General features: G+C 34.8%; 1 protein-coding gene across 6 annotated transcripts in view; it reads right to left on the minus strand.

The window, feature by feature from the left end:
* Positions 1–24,223, minus strand: part of FAM126A (family with sequence similarity 126 member A) — a 113,622-nt gene that overhangs the window by 75,284 nt on the left and 14,115 nt on the right. For 5 of the 6 annotated variants that reach the window (XR_003905041.1, XR_003905042.1, XR_003905040.1 and 2 more), the window contains exon 2: positions 418–496. Coding sequence is in view for 2 of the 6 variants with exons in the window: in XM_029929919.1 (XP_029785779.1) it covers positions 418–468 (51 nt within the window). In the remaining 4 variants the exon portion in view is untranslated. Of the gene's footprint in view, positions 1–417; positions 497–24,223 lie in introns of those variants that run through there. The other variant, XM_029929938.1, reaches the window with a different exon arrangement.

Below are 24,223 nucleotides of genomic sequence, written 5' to 3' on the forward strand. Positions count from 1 at the left end.
TTATTACGAATTTAGGCCCAGCCAGCCTAAACTCGGGCTCACAGACTTCAACAACACAGTGGATCCACGTGGAGTGAGCCTCAACATTGAATTTTTGATGGTGGTTGGAAATAGTCACATTAACATTCACTAACTTTAATCATTCATTGTGGTGTTGTTGTGAAAAGGAGAAAACAATCTTTTAACCTCTTGAGAGAAAAAAAGGAATTCATTTCCTAGAAAAAAAACTACTATAATTCCTTATTAAGATTTGTTGGAACATATTTCTGCTTCCATAGATATTTAGCCTTTTAGTCATTAAAAAGAATAAAAATTACAAAAAGTAAAATGAAATATAAAAGAAAGAGCCATTGTGATTTAAACCCCAGACAAAACTTCTTTGGAATATAATTATTATATTGAAACAGTAAATATTACCTTAAACTCTGACAACCATTCCTCCACAACCCCTTTCTCTGAAGTGAACATCTTTCCACATCTGTTCTAGACCTTCAACCTGGAAGTTAACATAGAAAATGTTAAAATTTTTAATATATCTTATTTTCAGATTAATATGAATAGAACTAATCCTACAAATTTTCTTACTTCTTATTTGTGAAATTAAGGCAGATTCAAACATAAATTAGTAGGCTCACTTCAAAACAATGTGCACAAACAAGTTATTCAAATGCAAGAATTATAACAAAAGATAAATATCGCAACATGATTAAAATGGCTCGGCAATGTTCATTCAGTTTTTAGGAATGCCAGCTGCAAGACATACTGAACACTTTCCCCCAGTTTCAATGAAATAATTCCAAAATATCATGCATCTTATGAAAATTGCAGAAAATAATCTAAAACAGCAAAGATATAAAACAGCATGCTACAAAATTCATTTTCTAGAAAGCATTTAAATAATTTAATTTGCTTATATTTTGAGTCTTTACAATCTATTTAAGCAAGGCACTTGGCTCCCTGCAAGCTTAATACTCATAAAACAAGAGTAAAAGTGATAATATTCAAGATAATGATCACATTCAAAAATTGTCATTCAGAAGATTGGGATTTAGTTAAGTAAAAATAAGAAAAACAAAAAGAAGCTAAAGAAAATGCAAAACAAATTTATCTCAAGCAAAATTGCTTTACTGACTAGCCACCCAGGCATCCTATCTCAAGCAAAATTGTTGTGAAAGTACAATGTTGTTTTCTTCACCCATCTATATGAATGTAGTCCTAAAAACAGTTTCTTGAAGAAAACCTTAGCTCTATTTGAATTTCCTAACCTAATTACAGCACAAATCCTGCATTAAACTTAATTTTTATCAGCATTATCATGTAGTAGAAATAGAGGCATAACTGCCAGAAACTGAATCTTGATTCTATTACTTATTTGAGGTAGAACCTCGGGCAAGTTATTTACCTTACTTTTTCATCTGTGAAAATCAGATAAACATAGCACTTACTGTCAAGAATGATGGTTAAATGAAAAATGCAAATAAAATCACTTATTACAGTATCTGGCAATAAAATTTTAATACTATGCAATATTATTATTGAAGAATATCAACTCAAAGAGCCTCTGCTTGGCTGTCGATTGAAGTGTACAGATATGCCTTAACAAACAACACAGGTTCTTGCCAAAAAATATACTCTTGAGTTTCTATTGTCTAAATCCCTTTTAAAAACATGGTTAAGAAAAAAATATGTGTAAGTAAATACACATACATGTACAGAATTGAGAGAGATGCGTATTATTTTTTAGAATTAAAAATAGCCCATTTATTTTTGTTTCAAATTTTGTCCTTGGATCAAATCAGACTATCAGAAAAGCACAAATTTGTAGCATATTACTAATTTTATAGAACTGTCCACTCAGATAAATTGGGCTTTGGAATTGTGTCCCAAATGTTACCAAAAATACTATCTCACATGTTATTCACCTTTAAAGTTCAAAAAAGGAAAAAATTAACATCTTCAGTTTTCACCACCAGGAAAAACTCTCCTTTAGAGTAACTGGTTTGCTTTTACATATGGATACTGTGAATCTTGTGACTGATTCTCTTTGCTTTGACTCTAATAAATTGGAGTTACAGCTTCTGCCCTAACTCTACATACAAAAAAAAGCAGGTCTGAATTAATCTTATCTGTTGTTTTATATTAAACTCTTACCCTTATTTTCTTTCTGCATTTTTATTTTTATCTTGTTATATTATACTTATTTGCGAAGCAAAATGAAGCTGGGGAGGTGGGGGCAATGGAAAGGTGTTGGTTAAAAGATACACATTTTCAGTCATAAGATAAGTCCTGGGGATCTCATGTACATACAATATGGTAACTACAGTTGAAAATGTATACTTGAAATTTGCTGAAAGAGTAGATCTTAAGTGTTCTCACCACACACACACACACACACACACACACACACACACACACACACAAAGATAACTATCTGAGGAAATGGATATATTAATTAGCTTGATTGTGACATATTGAAATATTTATACCCTAAATATATACAACTTTTATTTGTCAACCATACCTCAAGAAAGCTGGTACAGGTTTGAGGGGGTGGGGGAAGGAAGAACTTCTATTCATCAAAAGTTACCACTAAGAGAATGAAAAGCCAAAGCCAATGAGTGGGAGATGATATTTGCATTTCATATATCTAACAAAAGTCTCATATACAGAACTCAAATTAGTAAGAAAAAGCTAGACAATCTAATAGGAAAAAATAAGCATATCAGTTACCCAAATGGAAACTAACATATGAAAGGTGCTCAATACACACACATGCATACACACATGCACAAACACTTGCAAGTGTGGCTAGAATGAAAAACAAATAATTCCAAGTGTTGAAAAGCTATGGAGCAAACAGACTATTCATACAAGCTGGTGTGGATATCAATTGGTACAATATCTTGGAAAACTCTTTGATAATATCTTCTGAACTTAAACAAATGCATCTTCCATAGACCAACAAATCCACTCATAAAAATATATCCTATAGACATGTGGATATATGTTTTCTGAAAGATGTCCTTAGGAATTTTCAGAGCAGCAGTTTTTGTAAACAGTTAAAAACCAGAACAAACCAAATGTCCATCAAGAGTAGAAAGGATAGCACCAAACACCATAAAATGCCTAGGAATAAATCTAACCAAAGAGGTGAAAAATGTATACACTAAAAACTACAGAAAGCTTATGAAAGAAACTGAAGACACAAAAAAATGGAAAAATATTCCATGCTCCTGGATACTAAGAACAAATATTGTTAAAAACTCAACACTACCCAAAGCATTCTACATATTCAATGCAATTTCTATCAAAATAATACCAGCATTCTTCACAGAGCTAGAACAAACAATTCCTAAAACTTGTATGGAATCAGAAAAGACCCCAAATAGCCAAAGCAATCTTGAAAAAGAAAACCAAAGCTGGAGGCATCACAATCCCAGACTTCAAGCTGCATTCCAAAGCCATAATCATCAAGACAGTATGGTACTGGCACAAGAATAGACACTCAGATAAATGGAGCAGAATAGAGAACCCAGAAATGGACCCGCAAACGTATGGCCAATTCATCTTTGACAAAGCAGGAAAGAATATCCAATGGAATAAAGAAAGTCTCTTCAGCAAGTGGTGCTCAGAAAACTGGACAGCAACATGCAAAACAACGAACCTGGACCACTTTCGTACGCCATATACAAAAATAAACTCAAAATGGATGAAAGACCTAAACGTAAGGCAGGAAGCCATCAAAATCCTCGAGGAGAAAGCAGGTACAAACCCCTTTGACCTTGGCCGCAGCAACTTCTTACTCAACACATCTCCAGATGCAAGGGAAACAAAAGTAAAAATAAACTATTGGGACCTCATCAAAGTAAAATCTTCTGTACAGCAAAGGAAGCAATCAGCAAAACTAAAAGGTAACTGACAGAATGGGAGATGATATTCGCAAATGACATATCAGATAAAGGATTGGTATCCAAAATCTATAAAGAATTTATCAAACTCAACCCCCAAAAAAACAAATAATCCAGGGAAGAAATGGGCAAAAGACATGAATAGACACATCTCCAAAGAAGACATCCAGATGGCCAACTGACACATGAAATGATGCTCAACATCACTCCTCATCAGGGAAATACAAATCAAAACCACACTGAGATACCACCTCACACCCATCAGAATTAACATTAACATTAACAACTAACATTAACAACTCATGTAACAACAGATGTTGGCAAGGATGCAGAGAAAGAGGATCTCTTTTGCTCTGCTGGTGGGAATGCAAACTGGTGCAGCTGCTCTGGAAAATAGAATGGAGATTCCTCAAAAAATTAAAAATAGAACTACTCTATGACCCAGCAATTGTACTACTAGGTATTTATCCAAGGGATACTGGTATACTGTTTCAAAGGGGCACATGCACCCCAATGTTTATAGCAGCACTATCAACAATAGCCAAAGTATGGAAAGAGGCCAAAAGTCCATCTATGGATGAATGGATAAAGAAGATGTGGCATATATATATATAATGGAGTATTATTCAGCTATCAAAAAGAATGAAATCTTGCCATTTGAAACTACATGGATGGAACTAGAGGGTGTTCTGCTAAGCAAAATTAGTCACTCAGAGAAAGACAAATATCATATGACTTCACTCATGAGGACTTTAAGATACAAAACCAATGAACATAGGGTAGGGAAGCAAAAATAATATAAAAACAGGGAGGGAGACAAAACATAAGAGACTCTTACATGTGGAGAACAGAGGGTTACTAGAGGGATTGTTGGGGGAAGGGGGCTAAGTGGGTAAGGAGCATTAAGGAATTTACTCCTGAAACTATTGTTGCACTATAAGCTAACTAACTTGGATGTAAATTTAAAAAAAAAAAAAAGAGTAGAATGGATAAATTATGACATACTACACATGGAGTTCTATACAACAATGACAATAAACAAACTGTAATTATATTAATGTCACAATGTTGGGGAACAGAAGGCAGACAAAAGAGTACATACACTATAATCACATTTATATAGACTTCAAGAACAGGCAAAACTAATCAATTGTGTTAAAAGTTAGGAGGGAATTATTTCTTGGATTCTAATAATACATCTTCTTGATGTAAGAGCCAGTTATACAGGTGTGTTCATTTGGTGAAAATTCATCAAGGTCAACACTGATTTTCACATTTTTCTGTGTGTTTATTATACAACAGTATCACCAGATAGCCTAGACCTCTTATCTTCCACTTGACAGAGATGAAATGGGAGCCCTCAACTGCATACCTGAGTTTATCTGTATACTCACATGTTTGGCAGGTATGCAAGCTCAAGTAAAAGCACCTCTTTGCCTTCTTCTGCAGAACTCAAAAGAGAGGTCTCAGAATACCTCCCTACCCCTGAAACTTTCACAGCCTCACCACCACTATCTGCCTCGGGTCTACCAAGACCAAAGTCATTATTCCCTTCATCCCTGATTCCTGTTTAAGTTGGGAACCACAAGAAGCTATAGCTCCCATGGGGTGCCTGGGTGGCTCAGTTGGTTGAGCATCTGACTTCAGCTCAGGTCATAATCTCACAATTCATGGGTTCGAGCCCCGCATCAGGCTCTGTGCTGACAGCTCAGAGCCTGGACCCTGCTTCAGATTCTGTGTCTCCCTCTCTCTCTGCCCCTCCCCCATTCATGCTCTCTCTCTCTCTCTCTCTCTCTCTCTCTCTCTCTCTCTCTCTCAATAATAAATAAATGTAAAAAAAAAAAAAAAGCTACCACTCCCAGGTTACCACTCTGCCCTCATGCATTAAGGTTTATAACTCTTGTGCACTCTGGTTTATCCCCATTTCCCATCCCATCCTAATTCTGGAAGGAGGTTCTTTCACTGTACCTTCTGAAATTAACAATCTGCTAGCAGCAAAATCCTCTATGTCTTCAACAACTGTCTGTATGCCTCTTTCTTCTTATTCTAACATGAAGCCCGGTTCTTTTCTGAAGATACTGCTTTCCCTGCAAACTTCTCAGAGTGGCTACTGTTCCTCATGTAGCCCTGGAAGAAATCACTGGGCCTAGAGGTAAAGTAAGCATCCTCCTTCCTCCTTATTATCATTCCAGATCATTCTCCCCCTTTCCTTTTAAAACATCCACCCAACATTACTTTGAAATTCCTGTAGATGTCATCCATCAATCAATCCCCTTCATTTGTAAATGACCTTAGCTCTGGTTCACTGTCCATCTTTCAAACTACTCAGACTTAAATTGTTGGTGATTATTTTCTCACACCCTGAACTCTTACTCCCTAAAAATCTCCTCTAACACTGTCTTCCTTGCCTCAAGCCTATGATCATAACCTAGATGAACTATTCTCAAATATTTGGTCAGGGCCATTTAACACTTTAAAATATTGGGCCAACCTAAAGATACATCCAATGGCCAAAACTGGAACAATTTGAGCAACAAAATAAATACCTTAGTATTGAATTATTACCCAAAGTATAAAATAAACATACATGAGTCCATATGGAAATACAATACCTACATCCATAAACAGATAAAGTTTAGAGAGTAAGAGACGAGTCTTCCTTTCACAAGAATTCCAAATGATATATCCAGGAGGAGTTTAGTCCCTACCTCTCTATTGAGAATGAGCTGTATATAGTGATTTGTTTCCAAAGAATAGGGTATAGAAAGGGGAAAATAGTAACTTTATAGTGGAGAAATCTGGCAAACACCAACTTGATCAAGATTAACCTCAACCATGATGTCATGTGAATATCACACAAACCTAATATGATATGATGAAAAGGGCACTTTACTGCTGTGATATTCTTACCAAAACCCATAAACCAGTATAATAATGAGAAAAACATTAGGGAAACCTCAGTTTGAGGGATGTGCTACAAAATTTCTGATCTGTACTCCTCAAAGGTAGCAGGGTCATAAAAAACAAAACAGACTGGGAAACTCTTATAGACCAGACAGACTAAGGTGACATGACAACTAAATACAATATGGTATTCTGGATCAGATACTAGAACAGAAAAAGGACTATAATGAAAAAACTGGTGAGATCCTAATAATGTCTGGAATTTAGTTAACAGCAATGTAATAATAATGGCAAATGCACAATCCTAAAATGACATTAGGAGAAACTGAACCTGGATGTGGGATACATGGGAATACTCTGTACTATCTTTGTAACTTTTCTATAATTCTAAAATTGTTCATAAAACTATTTTTAGGGGCGCCTGGGTGGCTCAGTCGGTTAGGCCTCCGACTTCGGCTCAGGTCAGATCTCACATTCGTGGGTTCAAGTCCCACGTCAGGCTCTGTGCTGACAGCTAGCTCAGAGCCTGGAGCCTGCTTCTGGTTCTGTGTCTCCTTCTCTCTCTGTCCCTCCCCCTCTCATGCTCTGTCTCTCTGTGTATCAAAAATAAATAAAACATTAAAAAAAAACTATTTTTAAAAATCATTGAGGCTCTGAAAAAGTTTTTTTGTTTATGTACATTAATATCTATTGATATTTATTATATTCAAAAACAAGACAGAAATTTTTAAAAATCAAGAACACATAAGCACATATCCCATTAGTCACCATTTACCATGTAGCCTCTGGAAAAACCACTGTATATGTATCAATGGGAATGAAAAAGACAAATAGAAGTCCTACTATTATTATGAAATTAGTTTTAAGCTTGTAAACTACATGAAAGGGTCTTAGGGACTCCCAAGAGATCCCCAGATGATCCTTTCAGAACCACTACCCCAGTCCTTGTCATTACCCACGCTGATCTCTCTTATCTTTTCAGGACACTCCTTTATACACTCAGACCCCAAAACCTTTTGACTATACCAGGACCTAATGTCATCTCCCAATATTCTTTCTTTCCTTGCCCATTTCAAATTATCAGTCAATTCTAACGACTATTTTGAATACACTTTCTCAAATACTTTGCCTTGAATTGTTTATTCCCTTAGCAAAAATACAGCCATGGTAAAATCCTACTCTCTACGTGGTCCATGTCAGCACCATTCAGCTGAACAAAGTGGGGAAAATGACTAAAGCAACACTCAAAAGTTATGATCAAGAACCTTAAGCAGGCCCTTAATGCTACCTCGCAATCATGCAGTTTCCCGACAATCTATTTACTTTCCTACTCTCCTACTTGTTTCATGTATTCTTTCTGATCCTCAAAACTCTAAAAACCTTCTCCCCATTCTAAGTCTTGGCTGATAATCTTAATTCCTACTTCACTGAACAATCAGAAGAACATTTTCACAAATTCCCAAATGTCTACATATGTAAAGCATCTATACACTCCATCTTCCCTTCTGGTAACTATATGATCCCTTCATGATCCTATATGAGGCCAATCCTTTAAATAATGTGCTACAATTATCCTCTCTTGCCTACCTAACAAAATCACTTTAACAAGTCTCCACATCTCCCTAATTCAATTTCTCCCTCTCTACTAATTCATTCCCCCCAAAAGACTCCTAACCTCATTTCCTCTTCGGCTATTTTCACATTTCTCTGTTCCTGTCTTACATTAAAACTCCTTAAAAGAGTTGCATGCTTGTTTGTAATTCCTATCTGCCCTTACTATTTTTTTTTTTAGTTTTAAAAAATCAACTTTGAGATATAATTTATATACAATAAAATGTACACATTTAAAGTGTCCAGTTCTATGTATCCATCCTTTCCAGTCAATCCTCCAATCCCCTAGCCCAGGCAATGATTTGATTTCTATCACTATGGATTATATCAGCCTGTACAAGAGTTTCATATAAATCATATATTATGTACATGCGTTTCTGGCTTCATCTTCTCTGCATAATGTTTTTGAGTTTTATTAATGCTGTTGAGAATATCAATAGCTTCTTCTTTCTTATTGCTAACTTGTAGGAATAGACCACAATATGTTTAGCTATTTACCTGTTGATGGACATATTGCTTACTTCTAGTTTGGAGCTATTATGAATCAAGCTGCTATAAACATTCATGTGGCAAACTGTACTATCCGAAGATGACCACAACATAATCTCTTTACAAGATAACTTGGACACACCTCTCTCTCCAAGAAGTGGAATTAAAGGCATCCAAATTAGAAAGTAAGAAGTAAAATTATTTACTGAGGACATGATCCTATATATAGAAATCCACTATAGAATCCACACAATAAAAGCTAATATTAAAGCTAGTAAATGAGTTCAGCAAGACTTCAGAATATAAGATCACAACTTAAAAACCAACTGGATGTCTATACACTAACAATGAACAATCTGAAAGTGAAACGAAAAGAATTCCATTTTCAATACTATTGAAAAGAATAAAATACTTAGGGGTTAATTTAACAAAAGAATTTCAAGACTTGTACACAAAAAACTATAAGACATTATTGTAAGAAATTAAAAATGACCTAAGTAAATGGAAAATATGCATGTTCATGAATTGGAAGACTTAATATTGATATGATGGCAATACTTCCCCAAATGATTTACAGATTCAATATATTCCTCTCAAGATTCCAAATGCCTTTTTACAGAAATTGACAAGCTGATCCTACAATTCATACGGAACTTCAAGAACTCAATAGTCAAAACAATCCTGAAAAAGAAAAATGAAATTGGAGAACTCACACACCCCAATTTCAAAACATATTACAAGGCTACAGTAACCAAATCACTGTGGTACTGGTGTAAGGGTAGATATATAGATCAATGAAGTTGAATCAAGAGTTCAACTGATTTTCAACAAAGGTGCCAAGATCATGCAATGGAAGAAACAAGTCTCTTCAACCAAGGTGCTGGAATAACTGGATATCTACATGAAAATGAATGAAATTGGACCCACACTTCACATCAAATAAAAAAATTAACTCAAAATGAGTTGAAGATCTAAATATAAAAGTTAAAACTGTCAAACTCTTGAAAGAAAACATACGGGTTAATTTTCATTATCTTGTGTTTGGCAATAGCTTCTTATATACAACACTAAAAGTAAGAGCAACCAAAGAAAAAAATAGACTTCATCAAAATGTAAAATGTTGGTGCATCAAAGGACATCATCAAGAAAGTGAAAAGACAATACAAAGAATGCAAGAAAATATTTGCAAATAATGTATCAGATAAAGATCCACTACACAGAAGATGTCATGCCTAATCTCATGGCTTGTGGGTTCCAGCGGACATTGGGCTCTGTGCTGACAGCTGAGAGCCTGAAGCCTGCTTCAGATTCTGTGTCTCCCTCTCTCTCTACCCCTCCCCTACTCATTCACTGTCTGTCTCTCTCTCTCAAAAATAAACAAACATTTAAAAAAATTTTTTAACTCTTACAACTCAATAACAACAAAAAAGACAGACAACCAAATTTAAAAATGGAAAAATACTTGAATACACGTTACTCTAAATAGGATATACAAATGGCCAACAAGCATATGAAAAGATGCTCACCATCTTTAGTCTTTGGGGAAAATGCAAATCAAAACCACAATGAGATACCACTCATATCCAGTAAGATGGCTATAATTTTTTGAGATATAATTGACATAAAGCGTTGTTAGTTTCAGGTATACAATATAATGACTCAATACCTGTATATATTGTGAAATGACCATCAAAATAAGCCTAGTTAACATTCAACATCATTAACAGTTACAAAAATTTTTTTCTTGTCATAAGAATTTTTAATATCTATGCTCTTAGCAACTTTCAAATATGCAATAACATATCTTCTTTCGAAAAGGAAAATAACAAGTGTTGGCAATCATGTAAAGAAACTGTATAACCCTTGTACACTGCCAGAAGGAAAGTAAAAAGCTTTAGCTGCTAAGTAAAAGGGTTTAGCAGTTCTCAAAAATGTAAACATAGAATTACCATATGACCAGGAATTCCACTCTTAGGAATATACCCCAAAGAATTAAAAGTAGATGTTCAAAAACTTGCACGTAAATCTTTAGAGCAGCACCATTCACAATAGCCAAAAGGTGTAAACAACCCGCATATCCATCATCTGGTGAAGTGATGAACCAAATGTACTATTTATATACAATGGAATATTATTCATTCATAAAAAGAAATGAAAGATTGATTCATGAGCAACATGAATATACTTCAAAAATACTATGTAAATAGACGTCAAACCAAAACAATCACATACTATATGAGTGCATTCATAGAAATATTCAAAATAGGTAAATCCATAAAGATAGAAAGCAGATTCGTGGTTGTCGGGGCCTGGGAGGAAGTGAGGGGGCAGAAAGGCTTAATGAGTATGGGGTTTTCTTTTGGGATGATGAAATGTTTGGTACTGGATAGAGGCAAGGGCTCTTCCCCTTCCCTGGTGTCTCTCTCTCTCTCTCAAAATAAACGGATAAACTTTAAAAAAAAATACAAGAGGTGCATGTACTCTTTATTCTAGTTTCTTTCAATCGTTACACCTTACATAAGTATGACATGCTATCAAAGCCAGGAAATTGACACTGGTACAAAGAGAGTGTATCATTCTATGCCATTTTATCACATGTGTAGATCAGTATAACCTCTGGCACAATCAAGACATAGAACTACTCCATCACTACAAAGATCTACCTAGTGCTACCCCCTTATAGTCACTCTTATTCTCTTCACCTTCAGCATCCCTAAGTCCTGGTAACCCCTAAACTGCTCTCCATCTCTATAATTTTCTCTTTCTGAGACTGTTATATACATACAATCATACACTATAAGACCTTTTGAGACAGTCTTTTTTTTCACTCAGCATAATGTTCCTAAGATTCATTCAAGTTGTTAAGATATATCAATACTTTGTTCCTTTTTATTGCAAACTAGTATTCTACAGTTAATTTACTCATTCACCCACTAAATGACATTTGGGTTGTTTCCAGTGTTTTACTATTACTGCTGCCATGAATATTCTTATACTGGTTTTTTATGCAAATAAAAGTTTTCATTTCTCAGGGTATCTAGGTGGCTCAGTCAGGTAAGTGTCTGACTCTTGATTTCAGCTCAGGCCATGATGTCACGGTTCAGGAGTTTATGTCCCATGTTGGGCTCCAAGCTGACAACACAGCCTGCTTGGAATTCTCTCTCTCCCTATCTCTCTGCCCCTCCCTTACACATGCTCTTTCTTGCTCTCTCTCAAAATAAATAAATAAAACATTAAAAAGAAAAGTTTTCATTTGTCTGACATAAATGTCCAGAAGATTGTTGTTGGTTCATGTGATACTTACAAGTTTAGTTTTTTTAAGACACTGACAAACTGTTTTCCAGATACACTGTCTTCCAGGCTGTACCATTTTATATCCTCACCAACAGTGTGTAAAAATTCAGTTTCTCCGCATATTTGCCAGCTTGTGGTAGTCACTGCTTTTCATTTTACCTGTTCTAATTGGTGTGTGGTTGATCTCACTGCAGTCCTAATTTGCGTTTCTCTAATGACTACTTAATGTTCAATGTCTGCATAATGTTTTAACTGCAAGAGCATACTCAAGATCTTCATTTCCAAATCTGTAGAAAGATATTAGCCACTGTATAGGGCAGATCTGAAATAAAAATTAGTATAGAAATTTCTAATTTTTAAAGGTAAATTTATTTTATTTTAAAGTCTATTTATTTTGAGAGAGACAGAGACAGAGAGTACGCTCAAGTCGGGGTGCCAGAGTCCAGCTCCAGCAGGTTCAGGGCTCCCTGAAGGATGGACGGTGTCAGCAAAAGAGAGATGAGAGAGCCCTGAGTATCTTTCTGATCACCAAGCAGGCATCTCTGCTCTGACCAGAGAGTCAGCCTTATTGAAAAAAATGTATGGAGTACAAAACAGAAGTGGCAATTGCCTTAGACAATGATTTCTGATGACAAATTCTTTGGTATATAAAAGTTTCCCAGAACATAGATTGGTAGAAGACTCATGCTAATTTTTACCAATAGTTATTGAATATAGGTGATTTAGATGCTTATCATATGGGGAAGGAAGGTAGCCTCAGCATTGAAATACAAGGCAAAGTTTTTAGCATAGCAAAAGCAAAAGTTAGTTTTTTGTGAGCAGGGGTAAATAGTCTGTTTTTTTGAGGGTAAGCAAAGCAGGTTTCTCAGGAAATGTAATATTTGCTCCCATAAACACAAAGGAAGAAATTCCTATAATAAGTTCCTTCACAAGGTACAATTAGCATATTTTTAGGATAAGGGGGCAAGTCACTCCTGATACCAGTCAACAAGGTGCCTTGGGGGTTAGGGCTCAAGCAAAAATAATTGAGTGGGGGGTAGACATGCAAACCTGCCCTACCTCACAAGGAGTTTTCCCGAGTCTACTGAGTTCAGAAAATGGCTTCCAACATTGGGGAGCAGTAGAGAGAGAGAGAAAATCCCAAGTAAGCTCCATGCTGAGCCTGACACAAGCCTTGATCACATGACCATAAGATCACAACCTGGGCTGAAATCAAGAGTATGATGCTCAAACAACTGAGCCACCCAGGTGCCTGGGAAATTTATTTTATTAAACATAGAATAATGTAGCATATTGTCTGCCACAAATGTAATTTGAAAGCACCTTCCAGGGGCACATGGGTGGCTCAGTTGGTTGAGCATCTGACTTCGGCTCAGGTTATGATCTTGTGGTTCATGGGTTCAAGCCCCGCATCAGGCTCTGTGCTGACAGCTCCAAGTCTGGAGCCTGCTTCAGATTCTGTGTCTCCCTCTCTCTCTTTCTGCCCCTCCCCTGCTTGCATTTTGTCTCTTCTCTCTCAAAAATAAAAGTTAAAAAAAAAACAGGAACATACTTAAGCATTTTGTCTATAATGAAAAAGGTTCAGTACAATGTAGAAATATTTTAAATTAAATGTATAATTTCATAGAAATATTAAACTATGGCATACAATGCTAATAATTAAAAATTTCAAATGGCATTCATATAGTTTTAGATTACCAAGTCAAGGTAGTTCAAAGCAAATCTAAATGGTAAAAATAACAAAAGTCCTTTCAAATGGCAAGTTTTGAAACTTTATAAAAGAGGAAGTATCTTAAGAAAAATATAAAATGTATAAATATTAAAAATGTGACCTGAAATATCAATGCATTATATGAGAAGAGAACAATGGAATTTTATAAAATATAGGATAAGCATTTAAAGAAATAGAAAGTGAAAAACCAACAGTGTTTTCCAGTTGATAGAAGTTTTTCTTTGTCCTTACCATACATTGTAATGCTATTTTTTAAAAATGTTCTCTCCATTAGCCCTGGTCTCCAAGATGAATAACAATTATGACTAAAGGTACCACTAAAGACTAGGTAGGGCAAGAAGCAAAATGACCACAAAATAGAAACTATGATTTAAAAAAGTTTCTACCAGCACTCAGCAAAGAAGTTCTCTGTACTTGCCAACCCACCCCCACATTTCATATCTAACATGTAGCCTATTAACATTGATGGCAGTCATGATTATGTAACTTTGGATTATGGAGCTTTTTAAACCTAATTAGATATCTCAAGTAATATTCAAAATTTACCCTCACATTTAAAATATATTTATTCCGGGGTGCCTGGGTGGCTCAGTTGGTTGAGCGTCCAACTTAGGCACAGGTCATGATCTCACGGCTCATGAGTGTGAGCCCAGTGTCAGGCTCTGTGTTGACAGCTCAAAGCCTGGAGCCTTCTTCAGACTCTGTCTCTGTCTGTCTGTCTGTCTGTCTCTCTCTCTCTCTCTCTCTCTGTCTCTCTCTTTCTGGCTGTCTCTGTCTCTGTCTCTCTCTGTCCCTCCCCTGCTTGCTCTTTCTCAAAAATAAATAAAAACATTAAAAAATGCTTTTAAATAAAATATCTTTATTCTTCTCAAAGGCAAAAGGAACAAAACTAACATAGATGCTTTTTGCTGTGTAACTAACTTCCTATCTTTCTCAAAAATATCTTGAAATAGAATATTTAAAGTTATATTAGAAAGCTTGCTAGGATTCTATGTAGTATTTCACAAGCAGACTTGGTCTGGTGAAATTAAATTTTTATATTTTTAGTATATAATATGACCTACCTATAAATGTGGGCATTATATATACTCTTATTTTAACAATTCCTAAATTCCTCAAGAAGTTTTCCAGAAAGCATAACATAAAAGTGTTGTCATCAGAGACATACAATGTATTATAATTTTTATTGTTATCCAATTAGGGAAGAACATAAAAAGAAAAAATTTACCAAAAGATCACAAATAACAGGTGTTGGCAAGATTATAGAGAAAAAGGAACCCTTGTGCGTTGTTGGATTATAAATTGGTGCAGTCATGGAAAATGGTATGGAAATTCCTCAAAAAACTAAAAATACAAATACCTCAAAACCCAATAATTCTACATCTGGGCATTTATCCAAAGAAAATGAATAATAATTTGAAAAGTTATATGCACCACTACATTTGCTGCAGCATTACTTACAATAATCAAAATATGGAAGCAACCTAAGTGCTCATCAAAAGATGAATGGATAAGGAAGATGTGGTAGACATATACAGAATGGAATATAACTCAGTCATAAAAAGAATGAAATCTTGCCGTTTGCAACAACATGGATGGGCCTAAAGGGTATTGTGCTAAGTGAAATAAATCAGACAGAGAAAGGCAAACATCATGATTTCATTTAAAAAATAAAACAAACAAACAAAACAAAATTTAAAAAGAAACAGGCAGATAAATAAGAGAACAAATTAGTGGTTGCCAGAGGGGAGGGAGGTAGAGGGGGCTAGGCAAAATAAATGAAAGGGACTAAGAGATATAAATTTCCAGTTATAAAATAAATAAATCTGGGGATAAAAAATACAGCATGGGGAATACAGTCAATAATACTGCAATACCTTTATATGATGACAGGATAATTATACTTATAATGGTGAGCATTTTGTAATGTACATAATTGTTGAATCACTGTTACACATCTGAAACTAATATATTATATGCCAACTATGCTTCAATTAAAAATAGAAAAATGTATTTACAATGTTCACTGTAAAACTCTAAAAATGTCTTGATTTTTACTATTATTTTACATCATCCCTTCATCATGAAATATTAACTATAAATTACTACCAAATCATTTATAACCATTTCTAGGTCATTATGAAAATCAAGTCTCTATAAATCTATAGAACAATCAAATTTCTATAAATGGATTGTGACACATCATAAAGTTTTAAACTTCTGTTTTATGAAATGGAGCCATAGCAGTAAACTAAGCGCCACCAGAAGATGGCGCTTATCAAGATTATCAAGATTCTTAGCTGAATTACAGGAAAACAGAGTAGAAGGAAATGCTCAGATTATGTTACAGAAAAAAATTAATTTAATTTTAAAGATTTTACTGCTTAGAAACTGACCCATCAACTGAGATATCCTGTGAAAGAAGAGGGTATCTGTGCTATTGCTTGAAAAGAAGTGTTGCTCGTTGCATCACTATCTACCTGTGTCCTCAAGTGAATAAAGTTTTCCCTTTGTATAAGAAATAGAACTTATAGAACCTGATGTGGGAAGTCATTCCAAAGACCTGTAACTTAGGCCTATTTTCCCTGCAAATCACAAAACAAATATCTGGTTATCAAAAATACAGCAGCAATTTTTACTGTGGGAAATGTTATTTGACTAAAGCATCTTTTGTCTACCCCAAGAACAAATAAAATCGTATTAGGATATCAATGTGTTATGGCAACAGGCCAGTGTGTTTCTATTGGAAAAGCTAGGAAAATTAGAAGAAATATAGCAATCCCTCTTCTCATTTCCTATTTCCATCTTCCTAATCTTCTCAAATCCTTCAGGACTTCAGAAGAATATTTTATCTAGGGAAAGGATATTTGATTTAAACTGAAAGAGGCTAAAAAAAATCTATTTGTCAACAATCATTTTGATATCTAGACTAGCCCTATGAGTTGCTTTGACCAAAAAGGGCAGTGAACTAAATGCTGTAAAGCCTCTGAGGCTAGGCCTTAAGAAACCTGTGCTTCCACTTCCATGCATTTGGAATCAGGCTATCACACTGTAAGAAGCCCAAACTAACATGAAAGTCTGGATGGAAAAGAACAGAGGCCACTGTTAAAGCTACGAGCTGACAAAGTACCAGCCATGTGACTGGGCCATTTTGGAAGTTCTAGCCAAGTCAAGCCTCCAGAGGACTGCAGCTTCAGCTGACAATATGGAGCAGAAGACCTGCCAAGCTAAATTTAGTCAACCTCAGATTTGTGAGACATAAAAAATATGTGCTGTTTGAATGCACTAACTTTGAGGTTGGTTTGGTAGGTAGCATTGGATAACCACAATACTGTCTTAATCAAATATTTAGGGCATCTTTTGAGTGCAAGGCATTGTGCTAACTCACATCAGAGAATATTAGGTTGAGCAAAACATCCCCGCCATCAAGGAATTAGGTTTTTCCCTGGAAACTCATAGTAAAGTCCATTGCAACTAGGTGATAATCTATGAATGCTCAATAAATGTGATTATATTCTGTGTATGCATACTTCTTTGTCTGATCCTATTGTTAATAATGGCAGATATTGTACACTGGTTGGCTACATACAATTCAAGGTCTGGAGAAACAAAACTCACTGACTAATAATCACCCTTTTATTAGTGCTATGCTTACTCAATGAAACCAGTATACAAGCATAACCATCACAGTTGCCACTATATTATATAAAAGTTACTTCTATTTACTAGGTATAAACATTCTCATTTTGCACATATCCTGGCGCCAGCACCTCAAATTCTCCTGAGAGGTCAATGATTCCATTTAAACTTTCAGTTAAGAAAAATCATGTTGCATCTGATTTTCTGCATTATAGTATAATTGCAAATTTTTAGACAATTAATATAAATTTTTAAGGGTCAAATGATACAATAATGGATTCAGGTTTGAGAGAACAATTAATAACTATTATTATTGGGAACTTCACTATAAAATAGGCACCTGAGAGAAAACATACAAGTTTCAAAGTCCTTTAAGACTATGATAGATTTCTCTACACATCTGTCTACAAATTTTTAAGTAAAACTCTCATGAAAATTAGGGAATAAATTAAAAGATTCTTAAGGTGACTGTTCATCCTACATCCATATATAAAAATAAATTATTCAAAACAAAGTTTCATAAAATGTTATTACACTGTTAGGCATTTCCAGACAATATACTATTTTTTTATACTTACTATTTTAATGTTAGATAAGGATATACATAAAAGACCACAGAACCCATATGTCCAATACCCAATATCTCAAAGCATAGGATGAATATAGGTGGCTTTCAATGAGTTGATATTTTCCAAAGGGGTGATTTTTATTAATCTGATAGCAAAATTCAGAGCATAATTCTTTGTAAAATGCCCTTAACCTGAATGATCTTGAATACAGGAGCTTATAAACTCTACCATTCTACAAAAGGTGGGGGGAAAGATAAAGACTACAGAGATGGTTAACTATATAATAAAACCACCAAGAAACACATTTTCACTCCATTAGGAAGCCACAGTTCATAAAATCCATCACAAACCACAGTATAAAATAGAGCACTTAAAAATATGTTGACCCACTGAGGCATGTGTTATGTTAATGTAAAAAAGAAGTGGCTCATCTCAGTGATGTGGTTTCCAAAGATTTCACCATCCTGACTGCTCTTACCTACAAGAAATCTAATTTGTCAATAAATTGCACATTATTTTAGTCAAGGCTATTTGAATGCTAGCTTTAAAACTTTGAGTATTTACAAAGAATCTTACAGAAATCCAAGGCAAGAACTGCAGCACAAAAGGGGCTTAAAGAAATTGAATCTAAAAAACTAGAAACTAGAACTTAAATCCTTATCTTCTACAGGCAGTCAGTCTATTTTAATTCCTCTGATTTTCTCAGTGCCATTCTTTATTTGCTGAATGGCTTCCTAACTTACTCATCCGGCCTGTGGCCCATTATGGTTATTCTAGTCCTAACTATCATGATCTTTCTGTTCTAGGCACACACTCTCCTCTATACCACATCTATATTTAATTTCCAAAATCTAAGTTATTTAAATAAATCTCTGGCTGTAACAGATCCTTACATTGATCCTGACTGCAACTCACTAGCCAGACTGGAGATTGGCCATCCAGGGGAAGATATCACCCCTGGGTCCAATTGAGATCAATGATACAGACTCATGTAGACACTGGTTTTTTATAAGGGGCTGTGCATGGGTAAAATGGTAAACATATCTAGTATCTACTATAAATATAACATCCCAGAAGAAATCTAACAAACTGAATATGAGGCACCTTTTAATGTGGGAGACCTAAAAATTTTTAACTTTCCTTAACAATCAAGTCTCACAGAAAGAGCTCATTTTACGCTTAGAGTCAGCTAAATCCCAAGACCTTTTTCATACTGACCCAATCAATTCTTAAAAATCTAAGTTAGGGTTGCTGGAGGGGAAGAGAAGTGGGGGGACGGGCATCAAGGAGGGCACTTGTGATGAGCACTGGGTGTTATATGTAAGAAATGAATCACTAAATTCTATTCCTGAAACCGATACTACACTATATGTTAACTAACTTGAATGAACATAAAATCTTGGAAAGAAAAAAAGGGCCTTTTTAACTGGCCTTTTTAAATTGGCTCACACATAACAGGCCTATGAGCCATTGAATAAATAAGAATGAATCTTTGAATCTTTACTAGTTTGGGCCCTGAATTCCACTCAGAATTTTTAATGTACCTTAATTTTACCTTATTATTAACCCTCCCCTTGACATCATGGTTTACAGTAAGTCATCCTGAATGCAAGGAATTTTATACTACAGAAAAAGTAAGGAATCAAAACGAGAGATCTGTTGTAAACTACCCATGTATTAATTATGAGTGCAATAACAATAAATGACTTTTCCCAAAGTGGACATAGGCTAAGTATAGGAGACCCCAAACTAAGTCAATATTCACAGTGAAAAGCCATTTTTAATGTTTAGTATAGATAGAGAAGGAATAGAGGTCTAGACTAAGAAAGGTTCCAAATGGGCTAATGAAATAGAAACCAATGAAACAGGAAATAGGAGAAATATCAAAGAGAAAAATAATAAAAGTATATAAGAATTACAACAAAGAATCTGATGAATGTTCAGGAAGATGAAAAAGGAAACAATTTAATTCCAATGGAATGAAATCATTGAAAACCAGGGCTTTCATTTGGGATCTAATGGAGAGAAAAATAAAAGCAGTGATGGAAGCAGGGTAATTTAAAGTTATGAGAGTAAGAAGACAAAAGTATTAGCTTGATGTAAATGAAGACAATACAATTAAGTTGAAATTTTTAAGTCTGACTTCCCCATCAGCAAACTAAGATGTAAATTATTTATAACACAATGACTTACCTCCATTGCTTCACTTTGCCCTTATGTTTATATTCCAACATGCAAACTATTATGTATTATCTACATTACTTAGAGAAAATGCTCTTTTATCTTAGAAGAATAACAAATGTGGCTCTTGGAGTGGATGCATACATACTTCATGTCATTATTGGCTTTACCAGAGAAAACAACCTTGAACTTAAAGATTTTAAGAGGTAAGTATAAACATTTCAAAGTATAAAAATTACCTCAATACCATTCATTGAGCATTCAGTATCAATATTCATGATATTGCATAAGCAGCAAGTAGTATGGTGCTTAATAATGTTTTTACATACTCAGTAAACCAGGACCTCAAGATGGCAAATTTGTGGGGCATCTGGGGCGCTCAGTTGGGTAAGCATCCAACTTCAGCTCAGGTCATAATCTTGCGGTTGGTGGGTTCGAGCCCCGCATTTGACTCTCTGCTGGCAGCTCAAGAGCCTGGAGCCTGATTCAGATTCTGTGTCTCCTTCGCTCTCTGCCCTTTCCCTGCTCACACTCTGTCTCTCTTTGTCTCTCAAAAATGAATAAATGTTAAAAAGAAAAAATTTTTTTAAAGATGGCAAATTTGTTATTCATCCCCTATCTAGCTCATACAATTTATCCAGACTATAGGCCTGGCAGGGACAGAGTGGGAAAAAAGAAAGAGAGTGAGAGTAAGAGGAGGCAAAAATAGACATAGGATGGGAAATCATGTGGATAACTCACACAATATTTTTATTTATACAAAAAGTAAATATTACTATATATTCAAATTGCAACATTAATAATACAACAAGCCTTTGAGTGCCTACTGAGTACAATGCAAACTATGTCTATTACTTTGTACCAATAGCAAAAGCCAGTAAGATACGTTCTGTGTCTACAGGAGCCTGTAATCCACATGGCAAAGGAAGTGAGGAAGACAGGTGGAGGAAAAACTGAAATGAGGTAGCACCCTTATTTTCCAGGGGAATAATCATGATAAAATCATCAGAATTACACAAAATCAACAATGCAGAGGGTAAAACAAGGATTCTGTTTATTATCCAACTACAACAAATTACAAAATTTCCAGTAAAAAAGAAAACTAAAAATATAAATACTTTGGTAGAACACTGATCTCCCACCTTCACTAATATTTTTCTATATTAGAGTTTTAATTGCTCTTCTTAAGTCTTTTCTACATAATTAAAAGAAGTGTTCATCCTTCTCACTGTTGCTTTTGCACTCTTCATAAGAAAGCACTGTTATACTATTGTGTATTATTTCAGACTATTTTCCACGCATATACTATATAATCAGTTCTGAAAATTCTTTACACCTAAAAATTATTGAGAATCCCAAACAGCTTTTGTTTATTTATGGTGGTGGTTATGTTTACCGATAGTTATCATATTTGAAATTTTTAATAACAAAACTTTAAACATTTGTTACAATAAATCCAGTACATGTCCACATAACACATTTTTATTTAAAATAACAATTTTCAATGAATAGGTTACAGGAATAAAAACCAGGGCATAGGAATACAGTCAATGACACTGTGTAGCAATGTAAGGGACCGATGGTATCTACCGTTGCACAGAACATAGCATAGGGTATCAACTTGTCAAATCACTAAGTTATACACCTGTAACTACTGTTACATTATGTATCAGCTATACTCAAATAAAAAATAATCATAAATAAATAAATATAACAATTTTCCAACAAAGAAAGTTACTGAAAAGAATGGTTTTGTTTCACATTTTCACCATTTCTTTAATGTCTTGGCTTCATAGGACACAGCTGGATCCTCAAACTGCCCTGCATCCTAACTGATACTATAGGATAGTCAAATTTGTGTTCTGATTTTTTCATCAAAAAAAAAAAAAAAAATAGAATCACTCTCTCCACAACTCGATCTTTTTACCTAATATATTCTGGACCTGGACTTTTGTTTGTTTGTTGTCTTATCCATGTGTGGTAGACTATCACCATTATATTTATGGCCTTCAGCAGTCTGTATACTTTTGTGCAGTCCTCTCCCACATGGGTACTGGGCTTGGCAATGTGACCTGTTTTGGCGAACGGACTTTAGGAAGAATGATGCTAGAAGAGGCTCAATAAGTGCTTGCTCCCGGGGCATGTCCTCTTGAAATACATTCTCTTAGAAAGTAGCCACCATGCTGTAAAATCTCAGGGGTGGGCATGTGGATGAGAAGTCACATGGAGAAAGATCTTGCAAGATGAGAGGCCATCCTGGGTATTTCAGCCTCATGTAAGCCCCCAGAAGAATGCAGCTGCTCAAGTACTTTCAACTAGATTGATTTTAGCTACACAAAGGCAGAACTGCCCAGATGAACCCAGTCAACCCATAAAATCATGATAATAATAAATCCTTCTTATTTTTAAGCTACTAAGTTTGGGGGTAATTTGTCACACAGCAACAGATAACTAATATACCTTAGAACACGTATAGAGAAATTAGTCCTTTTGGGAGGAGAAAACTTCTGAATATTATAATTTTAAATAACTCTATTAAGTTAGGGGTATTTCCCATTTTTGAAAATTTTTCCAGCCCTTTAAAATGGTGGCTTCCCTTTTCACTATTTGAATAATGCTATGCTAAACTTTCTTTAGTCTCTCCAAGTATTTCTATAGGATAGACTCAGGATGCTGGATCAAAGATTACTTGTGATTAAAATTAAATTGTCCTCCAAAAGATTATATCATGTTATAGTTTCACCAACATGGAAGTGTCATTTCCCTATGCCCTAACCAATTGTAGATATTGTTAATCTTCTTAATTATTGCCAATTTTATGCACCAAAAGACACATTGCAAATGTCCATTTGCATTTCTTTGAAAATCTTTTCAAATGTTTATTATATCTATTTCTTCTTCTGTGAATTGCCTACTCATATACTCTGCCTATTTTTTTCTTTCAAATTTTGTAGAGCTTATCAGACTATCTTTTCTAAATGTTGCAAATATTTTCCCAGTTTTGTCATTTGTTTTTTAGCTTTGTCTTGGTATTTTCATTCTATAGAAGGTTTTACATTTTTATGTTATCAAGTCTCATAATCATTTCCTTTATTAATACTAAATTTTGCTTCATTAGATTTTTCTCCAATGTTGTCCTCTAGAGTTATTACAGTTTTATTTTTTATGTGATAAATCACTAATACTTTTGGATATTTTAATACACACACACGTAGTATGAATCTTATTCTCCCCAAATGAATAATCAGTTATACCAACACCATTTATTGAATCATTTCCTACAAGTAAGAACAGATACATTTAATATATATTAAATTATCATATACATGGGTCTATTTCTGGACTCTATTTTATTTCAATGATCTTTTTGATTATTCCTGCATCTGCACCACACTATTTTAATTACTATAACTTAAATATTATTTTTAGAATTTAATTAAGTGCATGTTGTAGTAAAATCCAAAGTAACAATGACTTAAACAAGATAAAGTTTATTTCCTTCTTATTAAAAACAAATGGGAAGAGGGTGGCAGTCCAGGGCCAGTACGGATGCAGCGGTCTGTTTTGCTCTACGATCCTAGCAAAATTACTATCCTCGAAGCTACTTCACATTTCAAGATGGCTACCATAGTGATCCTGCCCACATTTCAGGAAAAAAGTTAAACAGGCAAAAGAATGTCCTCTTCCTTCCTTTCTTTTAAAGATTTCCTTCTCTGAGTCCCTTTTAACTTACACTTACAGCTCATTGACCAGAATGTAGTATAGTGGACACACAGCATTGTGGGACATTAAGTAAAATCATCTTTAGCACGGTAACACTCAGGTCACTAGTTAATTTAGTTTATCCTGTTCTCAGAACTCTTGATAACTGCTTTCAAATGAAAGGGCAAGTGTTC

Source organism: Suricata suricatta, chromosome 2 (assembly GCF_006229205.1).
Source record: "Suricata suricatta isolate VVHF042 chromosome 2, meerkat_22Aug2017_6uvM2_HiC, whole genome shotgun sequence".
Lineage (NCBI taxonomy): Eukaryota > Metazoa > Chordata > Mammalia > Carnivora > Herpestidae > Suricata > Suricata suricatta.